This window comes from Eschrichtius robustus, chromosome 14 (genome assembly GCF_028021215.1).
Source record: "Eschrichtius robustus isolate mEscRob2 chromosome 14, mEscRob2.pri, whole genome shotgun sequence".
NCBI classification, from domain to species: domain Eukaryota; kingdom Metazoa; phylum Chordata; class Mammalia; order Artiodactyla; family Eschrichtiidae; genus Eschrichtius; species Eschrichtius robustus.
In genome coordinates this window covers 92,540,485-92,554,059 of record NC_090837.1, presented here as the reverse complement: position 1 = coordinate 92,554,059, position 13,575 = coordinate 92,540,485, and the positions used below count along the sequence as shown (strand labels likewise).

General features: G+C 36.8%; 1 protein-coding gene across 2 annotated transcripts in view; it reads right to left on the bottom strand.

The window, feature by feature from the left end:
• Positions 1–13,575, bottom strand: part of DOK6 (docking protein 6) — a 419,540-nt gene that overhangs the window by 32,318 nt on the left and 373,647 nt on the right. Inside the window, exon 8 of one of the 2 annotated variants that reach the window (XM_068563091.1) lies at positions 11,751–11,910. The exons of the other annotated variant lie outside the window; for it this stretch is intronic. Coding sequence (XP_068419192.1) covers positions 11,751–11,910 — 160 coding nt within the window. The remainder of the gene's footprint in view (positions 1–11,750; positions 11,911–13,575) is intronic. 2 annotated transcript variants of the gene reach the window in all.

Here is a 13,575-nt window from a genome sequence, read left to right as displayed (position 1 = left end):
ACTCTTAAGTAAGTGTGATGTTAGGTGTAGATTTTTTGTAGATGTTCTTATTAAACTGAGCAAGGTCCCCTCTAGTCCCAGTTTACTGAACGTTTTTATAATAATTGGGTGTTGGATTTTGTCAAAAGCTTTTTCTGTGTCTACTGATATACTCATTTGGTTTTTCTTTTTAGACTGTTGATGTGATGGATTGCATTAATTGAGTTTCCATTGTTGAACCAGACCTGTATACCTGGGATATAAATCCTTGTTGGTTAAAAACAGATAATTTTTAAAATTATTTTTAACCATTTTATTGAAAAATAAAACATAGATACAGAAAACCACATGAAAGAAAAGTTTACGGAATTATTATAAAGAGAACACAATTAAAACCATCATTCAGGTTCAGTAACACAACTTTGTCTCCCACCCAAAACCCTTCTATTTGCCCATCCCAATAACAGTCCTCTCTCTCCTTCCAGAATAACCACTATCCTGGCATCTATCGTAATCACTTCCTTATATTTCTCTATCGTTTTACCACTCAAGCATGCATTCCTAGACACTGTAGTTCATTCTTGCCCATTTTAAAAACTTAAATATATCTTTTATGTCTCTTTTAATCCACAGATTCTCTCTTTATCACTTTATTTACCTTACAGTTTATCTGTTAAAGATACTGCACTGACTGACCTGTAGGGTTGAGTTGCCCACAGGCTGGATTCACTGTTGCACATTTATGGTGGTCAATATATTCTGCTCCTCTCTTTGTTTGCTGAAAATTAGGTGTATACAGAGACTTGATCAGATTTCAGGTTTGAAAATGATTTTTGACTAAGATGCCAAATCAACTCAATGGGGGAAATGAAGTTTTTTTTTGAACAAATTGTGCTGCAACAACTTTAGTATCTATATAGATTTTAAAAATCCTCTATTCCTACTTCACTCCATGTAGAAAAGCCAATTTGAGATGAGTCAAATACCTAAATGTAAAAGTGAGACCCATAGAGTTTTTAGAAGAAAACATAGAAGCCTATCATTGTGTTCTTGAGGTAAGCAACTTTTTCTTAGGGAGGACTTAGTAAAGCACAAACCTTTGAAGAAAACAATGTGAAATCAGAGTTTTCCAAAATTAAAAATTTCTGCTCCACAAAGGACTCCGTTAAGAAAGTATAGAGGCAACCCATAGTAAGAAAGAATTTGCAATACTTATATTTGACAAACAACTTATATCAAGAAAATATAGAGAACACCTACAAAACAAAAATAAGACCTAAAACCCAGTTTTGAAAAGAGCAAAAGCCTTGAACAGACACTTTAGAAAACTAGATAGACAGTGGCCAATGGGCACATGGAAAGATGTTCAACTTTATTACTCATGTCAATGCAAATAAAAAAACGAGATAGAACAACACGCCTGCTAGTGTCACTAAAGTTAAAATCTTGAAATACCAAATACTGACTAGGATGGGAAACAACTGGAACTACACTCCCATCTGAATGGGTGAAATAGAAGAGACTGACAACATCAAATGCTGAAGAAGCAACTGGAACTCTCACAAGTGGTTGGTGGGACTGTAAAATAACAATGTTTGGGAGTTTCCTACAAAGTTAAACACACATCCAACTTATTACCTAGTGATACCCCCCCAATTATTTACCCAAGAGAAATGAAAACGTGTGTCCAAAAAAGACTTGTATGAGATTGTTTTTCACAGTCTTGCTCATGATATTGAAAACCGGGAAGAATCCACAAGATGGTCAGTAAGAGAGAGGATTAACAAATTGTGGTATATTCATACAATGGAATAATATTCAGTGTTACTGGACAATAATGGGACAGTATTCAGTAAAAAGAAACAAAGCACTAAATCACACAACAATACAAATAAATGTCAAAAGTTTGTTGAGAGAAGGAAGCCAGACACAAAATAATATACAATGTCTGATTGCATTTTTAGAAGTCTAAGAACAAGTTAAATAGATTCGATGGTGATCGAGTTCAGGAAGGAGTTGTTTGGTGGTGGGGAATTTGACTGGAAAGATTCACAAGTGAACTTTATGAGGTGATAGAAATGTTCCATATCTTGTTTAGGTGGTGGTTACGTGGGTAATTTCAAACCTCAAAGAGGTGAAATTAATGATCTATAAATATTTATCTTATTTATGGAAATTATAACTCGATAAAAAGTTAATATGGGAAAACAAGAATAAATAAGTCAATCAAGTTGGCTTATTATATGAGTCTGTATAAAACTCCAGGGTATAAGCTGTGATGAAAATCCGAGTCAAGAATCATATTTAAAGAGGAAAATTGCATGGAGGCAGCAACCTTATTTTTCTGGTTCACTAGTGCCTGCTTTAATAAACATTTGATGAAAGAATGAACAAAAAGAAGAAATGAATATAAGACAGTGATAGTCACTGTGAGGAAGTAAAAAGATACTGCCCCTAACTACTAGAGAACATAGCATTTGTAATACAAACTATGAAATAGTGTCATATAAGAAAAGAAAGAAATGTGATGGCAGTTCAGAAAAGGAAGAAATTATATCCAGTTGGGGGGGCCAGTGGTACAGAAGGCCTTAGTAGAAGTAGAAGATAACTTATTTATGGAAATTTTTATTAACAATTACTTGTGTCATTTATTTTTTATATTCTTTTAAAAATTAGTATATGAAAAATTTTGAGCTATTTTTCCCCTAGCACTAACAAAATAGAAGATTCTTGCCCTTTTTTTGGTTTACATTCTTCCTTTATACAGGTATTTTTTAAAGGTTAACGTCATTTCAAGATGTTAGTATCCCAAGGCGACATTCTGACGTTTTTATAGTTTTCCTGAATGAAAATAAAAAAGTTACTTTAAAGAGGCAACTCAGTAAATGAGACATGGCTTATATAGCATGTGGTAAATAGTTTTCAGGTAAGAGGAACAAAAATGTGAAAAAAATGAAAGTAAAGCCAGCAACGATACTTACTTTGCTAATTGTTTTATTTTTTTCACACTTAATATGCAGTTGGTGGGTAACATTATCTGACTACAGTGATGGTGGCATTTTATTCCCATGAAAAGGATACAGCTCTTTTTTTAGAGAATCTTAGAAGAATTATACCACAGCAATGCCACAGAGAATTTAAAAATCATGTCTTCTTCCTTTCAGTTGGTGAGAAGACCTGTCCCTTGGGGTGGGTTTTGTGCAGGTGTAAATCATTGGTTTCTAATTCATTTCTGGTAAATATAGGCAGGTCTGTCTACCAGGAGGTAACATAAAAATTGAAAATAAATTAATCTCTATAAAATTACTGAGATTAATAAATTAATCTCTATAAAATTACTGAATTTCCAGAAAGAGTCATCACCATAGCCCAGCTGAGCTGTCATGAGACAAGAGCTGTTTTCAAGAATCTTACTAAAAAATATTCACACGACCCAGGATGCTTTTAATCTGAACTGTCCCTTCTGCTCAAGACACCACCCTCAGGAGGAGCCATGAAACATCAAATAGCTTCAGTAGTCCAGGCTGCCCCAAACTAGGCTATGAGGGTGACAAGCCATGGCTACCTGGAGTCTTGTAGCTGGCCTGACAGTTTGGGGTTCTGACTAGGACTTCCTTCTCTGGAATAGTGCTGAGTCCCTATTTTGACATGTACATTTCCTAAGCACATTCATGATAGGGAACTTCAACAAGTTGTCAGTGACTTTAATTTTTCTATAAACTTTATTTTGGGAGCAAGACTGGTCTGTTTTGAAATTGATTTGTGCCATGTATTGTGCTCAGCAAATTCTACTTTTAAGGATATGTACGTTCGTATGTCAGACCCTCCCAGGCTGAGAAAGTTCCATCAAAGATGGTGGTCTTACATTCTAAGAAGGCTGGTGTACAGGTGAAAGCTGACAGAAAAGGCTGTCATTTCTGCCCGAGCCACGTGTTAAGACTTACATAGAGTAAAATAAATTAATTAGAAGTGAGGGGAAGGGTGAATATCATCAGAGACAAATTCACAGTGACAATTTTTTCATTATGTGGATTGGCAGAATTTGGATTAGAGAAACTGGGAACGTGGGTCCCAAACATTCCTGAAAAGCAAGCCATGCTCATCTGTGTGTTTCCAGGACCCTTCTCTGGATTTCTTCTCCTGCTTCCCATTATCCTGTTACGAGGCTCACCTTGAAGTGACAGGGATTCATCTCTGTCTGATCCACTAGTCGGGACTCTGGCCACAGCCAGCTTTCCCTACACTGTCCACCGCTCAGACGATTGCTGTGACATTTCCTTTCTCTTCTCTCTCAAAGAAATACTCAGGCAGAAAGTTCATTCTTCTAGAAAGTGCCGCAGGCCCTCAGTTCCAGGATGACTGCAGTTCACAGTTCGGTGACTAGCTCTTTCCCTACGTGGTCCAGGATGGCCTTCCACAGTCTGATTACTCAGAGGAAAAATAAGCCTGGGCAGATACATGGAGCTGTTTCTCTATTCTTTCCCACTTGTTAGGAGGTAGTTAAAAGCAGATAAAACTTCTCATTAAAGACCTTTACTTTGAGTGCAGCAAGACTTTGTATTTACCCTGCCTGCCAAATGGGTAAAATTCCCGAACCGTGGTGTCATTAAGTGAATCAGTTTGTATAATAAGGAACTTCGTTATACAGAAGACCTGGCACTCTGCCTAGTGCACAGTCAGTGCTCAGTAAACATTTGTTAAATGAATATAAGCATTAGAGAATTGGACCCGCATTCTCCCATTACTCGAGGGCAATGTTGTTCTGAGCTTTTTTATCTTTATTTCTGCTTTCTCTGGTGATCAGGTCGTGCGGTTTTTCAGTGGATTGCTATTAAATTTTGCAAATGTTTGTACCCGCTGTTTCATAGTTCAGAATAAATTCTTAGCTCCATGGAACTATCCCCATATCGTTCATCACACGTTTAAAGAGACTGAAGGATTTCTACAGCCATTGTTAAGCATATTCTGAGTGAGGTAGATTGGAGGGCTGGACATGCTAAGCTTAAATGACCTTGGCTACATCTGGCCCGTATTTCACAAGAGAACTCTACAGTTCAGAGAGGGTGATCAACTTGTCCAAGGTTGTTCGAGAAGCTATGACAGAACTGGGATGGAAGCCCAAGTCTGTCGACCTCAGTAGGATCTGATGACAGTAGGGTCGGAGAGTATTACGTTACTCAAGTTATTTCGCATACCTGTTCTGAAATCCTAGAGCTTACGTCTCAGTGTGTAAAATATGACGTGTTGTCACTACTTCTACTGCCAGTAATCTTAAGCCATGGTAGTACTTCATTTGAAGAAATGGTATCACTGGATTTTAAAGCTGAAAAATCAAAATGATGAGGAAAAAAGCATATTTTGGTGGATCTGAAAATAGACATTCACCTTCCAGAGAATAACTTTCTCCTTTGCCTAACGATGCGTACCTCTGCTAGGGAGATAATGCTTACTCCAGAACACCACAAAAAATAGATACTTTTGCAGAAACCAAGCTAAAACGTATTGGATATTTGATAAAGCTATATGCTATTGAATAGTGCTGGCCACGTTTGTTGGGCTAGAAACGAAGATGGAACCAAACTGACAGGAAAAGTGGGCAGGAGCCAAGTGACCACAAGACAACCATCTCTTACTTGTTTAAATAGAACATACTAATTTTCAGTGGAGACTATTCTAGTTTTTCTATAATTTGCATCATTTAAAAATTATTTCCCAGAAGGATTATTTACCAAATGATCAAGGATACCAAACCTAAATGAGCATGTAATGTGTTGTAATTACAGAGCTCAAAGAACTGAGTGTTTTTATTCTTGATGGGTCAGATTCCCTCGCATACCAGGATCTGGTTCACAAAGGTGATGCAGCACATCACATGACTGCACATATGCTAAATATAGACAACCAAGACCTAGATATCTTCCATATATTTTAAAAGGAATTTAAAACATTCTTACATAGAATGTGCTTCAGCTAGATAGCACAATCAATTATAAACATGTTCTAGATTTTATAATGTAATTCTCAAAAACAACTTTTTTTTTAAATAAATAAATTTATTTATAAAAAAGAAGATTTGCATGCATGTCAACTCCTCTACCACTGTGCCCCCTCCCCCAGGGCAGGAGGCTTCTCTGTATCCACTGTGCCTGGCCCAGGTGGAAAGTAGGACGTCAGTAAATGTTTTTTAAATGAACAAATCCAGATAGGGCATCCACCAGCGTTGGAAATTCCAAAAGACAAAATTAAAGGCACCAAAGACAAACGGACAGATGTGAACAATGTGAACACCTTATGTCACCATTGGCTCCCTGGTCCTCTGCTCCAGACACTTCGTTATCTAAAGGCTAGATGTTCAACGATCTAGGCCATAGCTGTCGGCTTGGTTCTGCGTGTGGAATGAAATAGGAGGGGAGAGAGAATACGGAGGCCCAGAGAGGAGAGCCGCAGAAGGTTTGGGGACAGAAATGGAAGTCCCAGCCATCAAGGTTACAAGTTTACACAAGAGAGAGCCTGGCTGCCTGGACACCTGAGAAACAGCAACTGTTTAAATGGCAGAGGTGCTCAGTGCTTCTTCAGCCGCATTAGGAGACATCCTCTTCTTTGACAGCATCCCTGATCGTGGGTAACAGAGGGCTTGGGGTGTAACCTGTGCTCTGCTCAACTCTGAGGACGTGGGGTTTGTCATTCTGCTGCAGCAGCAAAGGGAAATTAGTGGTGCATTTCAGTAATAGGCAGATTATTATGTCACAGGGGATGTGCAGTGTCTTTGCATCTTAGAAACAGTATCTTTAGACTCACATTGCAGCCTCTGCTGATGTGCTCACAGCTGTGTAGGGACCTCAGTGGCAGAATATCTGCTGGATATTCAAATTAAGAAGAAAAAGTGTTTAAAAATTTATTTTGAACTTGAGATTCAGGTAGTCCCGGCTGAAATCTTAGTGGTTAGCCATAGCTACATTTGGAAAAAACTAGGTTTAATATATTTAACCTGGTTGGATATTACTAGTAAATTGATACATATTTCAGCAAAAGAAATATTGCAAAGTACGTTTGTATAAAGGTTTCTTAAAATGTTCTTTTTTGCAACTCTGACAATTGTGTATGTTCAGTTGCACACCCCACCTCTACCACAGTGCAAAACAGGCACAGTTACACTTTCAGTTATAAAAGAATAAGTTTTGGGGATCTGATGTACAGCATGGTGATTGTAGTTAACAATACTGTATTATGTACTTGAAAGTTGCTAAGAGAGTAGATCTTAAATGTTCTTACCACAAAAAAGAAAGGGTATTTCCATACGAATTGTAAAATTTTTTGTTCTAATTCTGTGAAGAATGCCATTGGTAGTTTGATGGGGAATGCACTGAATCTGTAGATTGCTTTGGGTAGTATAGTCATTTTCACAATATTGATTCTTCCAATCCAAGAACATGGTATATCTCTCCATCTGTTTGTATCATCTTTAATTTCCTTCACCAGCATCTTATAGTTTTCTGCATACAGGTCTTTTGTCTCCTTAGATATGTTTATTCCTAGATATTTTATTCTGTCTGTTGCGATGGTAAATGGAATTGTTTCCTTAATTTCTCTTTCTGATTTTTCGTTGTTAGTGTAGAGGAATGCCAGAGATTTCTGTGCATTAATTTTGTATCCTGCAACCTTAACAAATTCACTGATTAGTTCTAGTAGTTTTCTGGTGGCATCTTTAGGATTCTCTATGTATAGTATCATGTCATCTGCAAACAGTGACAGTTTTAATTCTTCTTTTCCAATTTGTATTCCTTTTCTTTCTTTTTGTTCTCTGATTGCCATGGTTAGGACTTCGAAAACTATGTTGAATAAGAGTGGTGAGGGTGGACATCCTTGTCTTGTTCCTGATGTTAGTTGGAAATGCTTTCAGTTTTTCACCATTGAGTATGATGTTTGCTGTGGCTTTGTCATATATGGCCTTTATTATGTTGAGGTAGGTTCTCTCTATGCCCATTTTCTGGAGAGTTTTTATCATAAATGGATGTTGAATTTTGTCAAAAGCTTTTTCTGCATCTATTGAGATGATCATATGGTTTTTATTCTTCAATTTGTTAATATGGTGTATCACATTGATTGATTTGTGTATGGAAACACAAAAGACCCCGAATAGCCAAAGCAATCTTGAGAAAGAAAAATGGAGCTCAAGGAATCAGGCTCCCTGACTTCAGACCATACTACAAAGCTACAGTAATAAAGACAGTATGGTACTGGCACAAAAACAGAAATATAGATCAATGGAACAGGAGAGAAAGCTCAGAGATAAACCCACGCACATATGCTCACCTAATTTATGACAAAGGAGGCAAGAACATACAATGGAGAAGAGACAGCCTCTTCAATAAGTGGTGCTGGGAAAACTGGACAGCTACATGTGAAAGAATGAAATTAGAACACTCCTAACACCATACACAAAAATAAACTCAAAATGGATTAAAGACCTAAATGTAAGGCCGGACACTAGAAAAGTCTTAGAGGAAAACATAGGCAGAACACTCTATGACATAAATCACAGCAAGATCCTTTTTGACCCACCTCCTAGAGAAATGGAAATAAAAACAAAAATAAACAAATGGGACCTAATGAAACTTAAAAGCTTTTGCACAGCAAAGGAAACTATAAACAAGATGGAAAAGACAACCCTCAGAATGGGAGAAAATATTTTCAAATGAAACAACAGACAAAGGATTAATCTCCAAAATATACAAACAGCTCATAGAGCTCAATATCAAAAAAAACAAACAGTTCAATTAAAAAATGGGTGGAAGTCTTAAATAGACATTTCATTAAAGAAGAAGACATACAGATGGCCAAGAGGCACGTGAAAAGCTGCTCAACATCACTAATTATTAGAGAAATGCAAATCAAAACTACAATGAGGTTTCACCTCACACTGGTCAGAATGGCCAGGGTGTGGTGAAAAAGGAACCCTCCTGCACTGTTGGTGGGAATGTAAATTGATACAACCACTATGGAGAACAGTACAGAGGTTCCTTAAAAAATTAAAAATAGAACTGCCATATGACCCAGCAATCCCACTACTGGGCATATACCCTGAGAAAACCATAATTCAAAAAGAGTCATGTACCACAATGTTCACTGCAGCTCTATTTACAATGGCCAGGGCATGGAAGCAACCTATATGTCTATCGACAGATGAATGGATAAAGAAGACGTGGCATGTATATACAGTGGAATATTACTCAGCCATAAAAGAAACAAAATTGAGTTATTTGTAGTCTATGGACCTAGAGTCTGTCATACTGAGTGAAGTCAGAAAGAGAAAAACACTGTATGCTAACACATATATATGGAATCTAAAAAGAAAAAAAAAATGGTACTGATGAACCTAGTGACAGGGCAGGAATAAAGACGTAGACATAGAGAATGGACTTGAGGACACGGGATGGGGGAGGGAGAAGCTGGGGCAAAGTGACAGTAGCATTGACATATATACACTACTGAATGTAAAATAGATAGCTAGTGGGAAGCAGCAGCATAGCACAGGGAGATCACCTTGGTGCTTTGTGATGAGCTAGAGACGTGGGATAGGGAGAGTGAGAGGGGAGGCTCAAGAGGGAGGGGATATGGGGACATATGTATGCATATGGCTGATTCACTTTGTTGTACAACAGAAACTAACACAGTATTGTGAAGCAATTATATTCCAATAAAGACCTATTTTTTTTAAAAAAGGGTAATTATGTAAGGAGATGAGGGTGTTAGCCAATGCTATGGTGATAATCATTTCTCAATATAATGTGTATCAAATCAACACACACACCTTAAACTTTCACAATGTTATATCTTCATTATGTATCTCATACAAAAAAATTTGAAAACTAAAATAAATAAAATGAAAACAGGTGTACAGTTAAAATTGATGGTTTCTTATCTTGGGTCATTGCAAGATAAGAGATAATAATTTAGTTTCTTAAAATTTTTAGTTACATCACACACATACACACACATGCACACACACACACACACACACATCTGACCGAATATAATGGTCATACATCCACTGTTTAGAGTGTGTTTTGTGAAAACTTAGGGAGCTATACCAATGTAATGTAAGCATTTTTAGTATGGAAAAATTAAAATGGAACAAAAGAAAACTAAAAGATAGGTCCTATAAGATTACATGGCTTACTTGAAAAACCAGATTTTATATATATATAATACGTATAATATATATATAATGTATTATTTGACAAACATTTAATAATTTACATAAATCCTATTGATAAATACTATATAATTACTCGAGTGAAAGAAGGGATTCAGAATCAGGAGGGTGAAAGTTGTACTGCCTTAATTTTTCACAACTGTCACATTCACTTGGACTTTTATGATCGTGTTTGTAAACAAAATATATGGGCTTGGGTTTTATTTGGCAGATTTTTTTTAAATAGCAAAACATTATTTACCTTTAAGAACTACATTAAATGTTGCTACTTCCTGTTTTAAGGAGATGTTTATCGGGCATGCCAACGTGGTTAAAGTGAGGTGAAGTGAGGGACTCTATTGTAGTATAACGAGTCACATTATTTCTAGACGTTAGTTATCCGTAGGAAAACATTTCCATTATTTCATGAGATAGCCTCGCCAGAAGTGAAAACACAGGGAAGCAAAAGCAATTTTTTACACTCCTAATTTACAAATTGGGACATATTACCGAAGTAAATGAGACTGCTATTTCCGATCAAGTAGTCCGCCTTCATCACCTGGCAGCGCCTCTGTTACTGACATGGGTACATTTAGGAGGCATTATGATCACAATTTACACATTCTGACTGCACATGGCGTGGAATTTTACGCCAAGCCCTTTTGCCAGTGTTCCAAATGATCAGTTAGGACCCCTTGGACAGCTTTATTCACTGTTTAAGTGCCAAGTTTAAATGGATCATATGCTTAACATTACTTTAATGTTGGCATTTCTACCTACTCCTTAATTTGTTATTTGCAGAACATTGGAAACTTCTGTTCTACTCCTCTGTTCATCTACACTATGTAAATGGAACTGAGGCCTCTATTTCTTCTCATTACAAGGAGCCCATTTATGCTTATAAGTTGTGCCCACCCTCCACAGGAAATCAGTCATTACTCTGTGTTTCTGAACTATGCAGTTTGGGTGAGTGAGAGAAGGGCCTGGGAGATTTCTAGATTCCTGCTGATACTGGCACACGTACACTGCTAGTGTGTGGTTCTGCTCCCTTGGTGGTGGTTTGTTTAAATTGCTTTGTGAAGAGAATTCCACGGCACTCATTTCAATTCAGGAGAGACCCAGATTACCTTCAGTTACTCCAAAACTCGTTAGCCCTTTGGAGTGGAGAAAATAGAAGTACAAGACAGAGTACTGATGTTTTAAGATTTGAGGGGTCCAGACAAGGGTCCTCTCCCATTTAACCCATGTCCCTTTAGTGGGTCCAGGAGGGCTGTGCCATTGGAGGATTTCAAAATATCCTAGAGGTTCCTGGTGACTCGGCAGTTTCCTCAGAAACACTCTTACGGATGCTAAGCATCCGTTAATGCAATAGGTAAACGAGAACCAGGGTGTGGATACCCTCAGAAGCAAGTTTAGCTCTGAGGCTGAATGTATTCAATCTAAAATGCACATGGATTGAAAAGGGAGGAGAATAGAGATTATAATGTTTCAAGGTAAGACTTTAGAGATATTTTGCTCTTTTATTGGGCTGATTTGGGTTTTCCCCCAGAGCCTGTAGGCACCCACATTCCCTCACCTCTGCTCATGTGGCCGCCTTCTGCAGAAGAGTTTGAGAACAGGTCCTGAATGATACTGGAACCACTTTTCAGCTGGAGGTCCGTGAGTAGCATAGCCCAGATTCCCACTCCCGGCAATGATGGAGGAATGGGCTAAATTTACTTCTTGATTATAAACAGCTATAAAAAGTAGATACACTGTATAAAACAATTGATTTTGGACAACAGGCAGCTCAAGACTGTGACCCCGGGCAGAAGTAGAACCTGCGAGGCCCCCTGTGAATCTTCGTGTCTGCACATCGAGTCCACTGTCTCTCTCACCTCCAGAGGTGGACCAGGGCAAGAACATGAGTGGAGGCCCACAGACCCCCTCTCTAAATATTTAAAGGTTATGAATAAAGCTAATACGCTGTCAAAGGAAAGATGCTGTACCCCCCGCCCCCCATTTTAATATACATCATTAGGACAAAAGAAAAGTATATTGATCTTGCTGCTGGTTACAAAGGTATTTTCAGTTTGAGAAAACCATCAAGTTGTACATTAGGATCTATGTAGTTTTCTAATTAGGTTGATTCATATGAAATTGCTTTTCGGCTGCAAAAATGGTGATCACGCAAATAAAAATTTAAAGTATTTTAAAAAATGGTGATCACATGGTTCAACTTTGTATATATATGGTTTTTATAAGAATAAATGTCTGCAAAGTATAAAAGTTTACTGAATTTAATGATTGAAATCATCCCAAGTATTTTTTAACACAATGTAATGAAATTAGGTATCAATAAGGTAATGAAAATGGGAAAATTCACAAACATGAAGACACTAATGTACTCTTAAGGAGAGTGGGAATGAATAACAAGCTTGTTTTTTTAAATTGTTTATGACCTATTGTGATATGGTTTTTAAAATAGAAATGGTTTAATGAAACACCACTTGATCTTTCATCCTGGTACAGCTAGCTTCTAAGATACTTTCTTCAGGGAGATGGATGAAGCTTTAGAAAATCTTAGAACACATGAAATTTCCAGATAGCTCTAGATTTAAAAAAATTCTCTAGCCATTGACAGGAAAAGAGGAGCTCACTTCTTCAAAATGTCTATTCTTTCTCTAGTCTCTATGTGCATTTATTCTCTCTGTAATACCTCCTTTTTTCCCATAGTAATTAAAATGCTTTATTAACTCTGGACCATAATAAAACTGCTATATTATTCTTTCCGATCTCTTATTCATCCTAAGTGACTTCCATATCACAAATGTGAATAATAGACTGCGCAATTCTGGAAAGAAATCTTTCTCTCTGGTTAGAAAATATGTAATTTTAATTATTTATAACAAAGTTTTCTTTCAAAGGTAAATACCATGTCAAGGCAGTCATTTAGATGAAAAGGTCATTTTTACTTCGATAAGTTTGCTTTTGACAGAGGCAATGTCACCATTCTAGAAATTTATGTTCCAAACTATTTTATTTGTATAAATTGACAGGATGATTTCAATCACATTTATCTGTAAAATTCAATTAAAGTGACCACTATTAATATATAATCCCATGTATTACCACGTTAAGTGCACTTTTTTCTTTTTTTTTTTTGTTTTGAATGTTTTAATCAAACAAGGAACATTATTACAATAGTAAATTTAAGAACTATATAGGAAACTATCCTAGTGCACTTTTTAGCCTAGCTTCTCCATCTGTAATGGAGTCATTTATTTGTAGAATACAAAAATATCTTCAGTTACAGTGGTAATGGAGTATTTTTCATAAATTTTACCTATATTGTAGTTTTGCCTTCTCTGCATAATCATATGTTTAGGTGATAAGTAAATCATGACATCAATAACATTTAT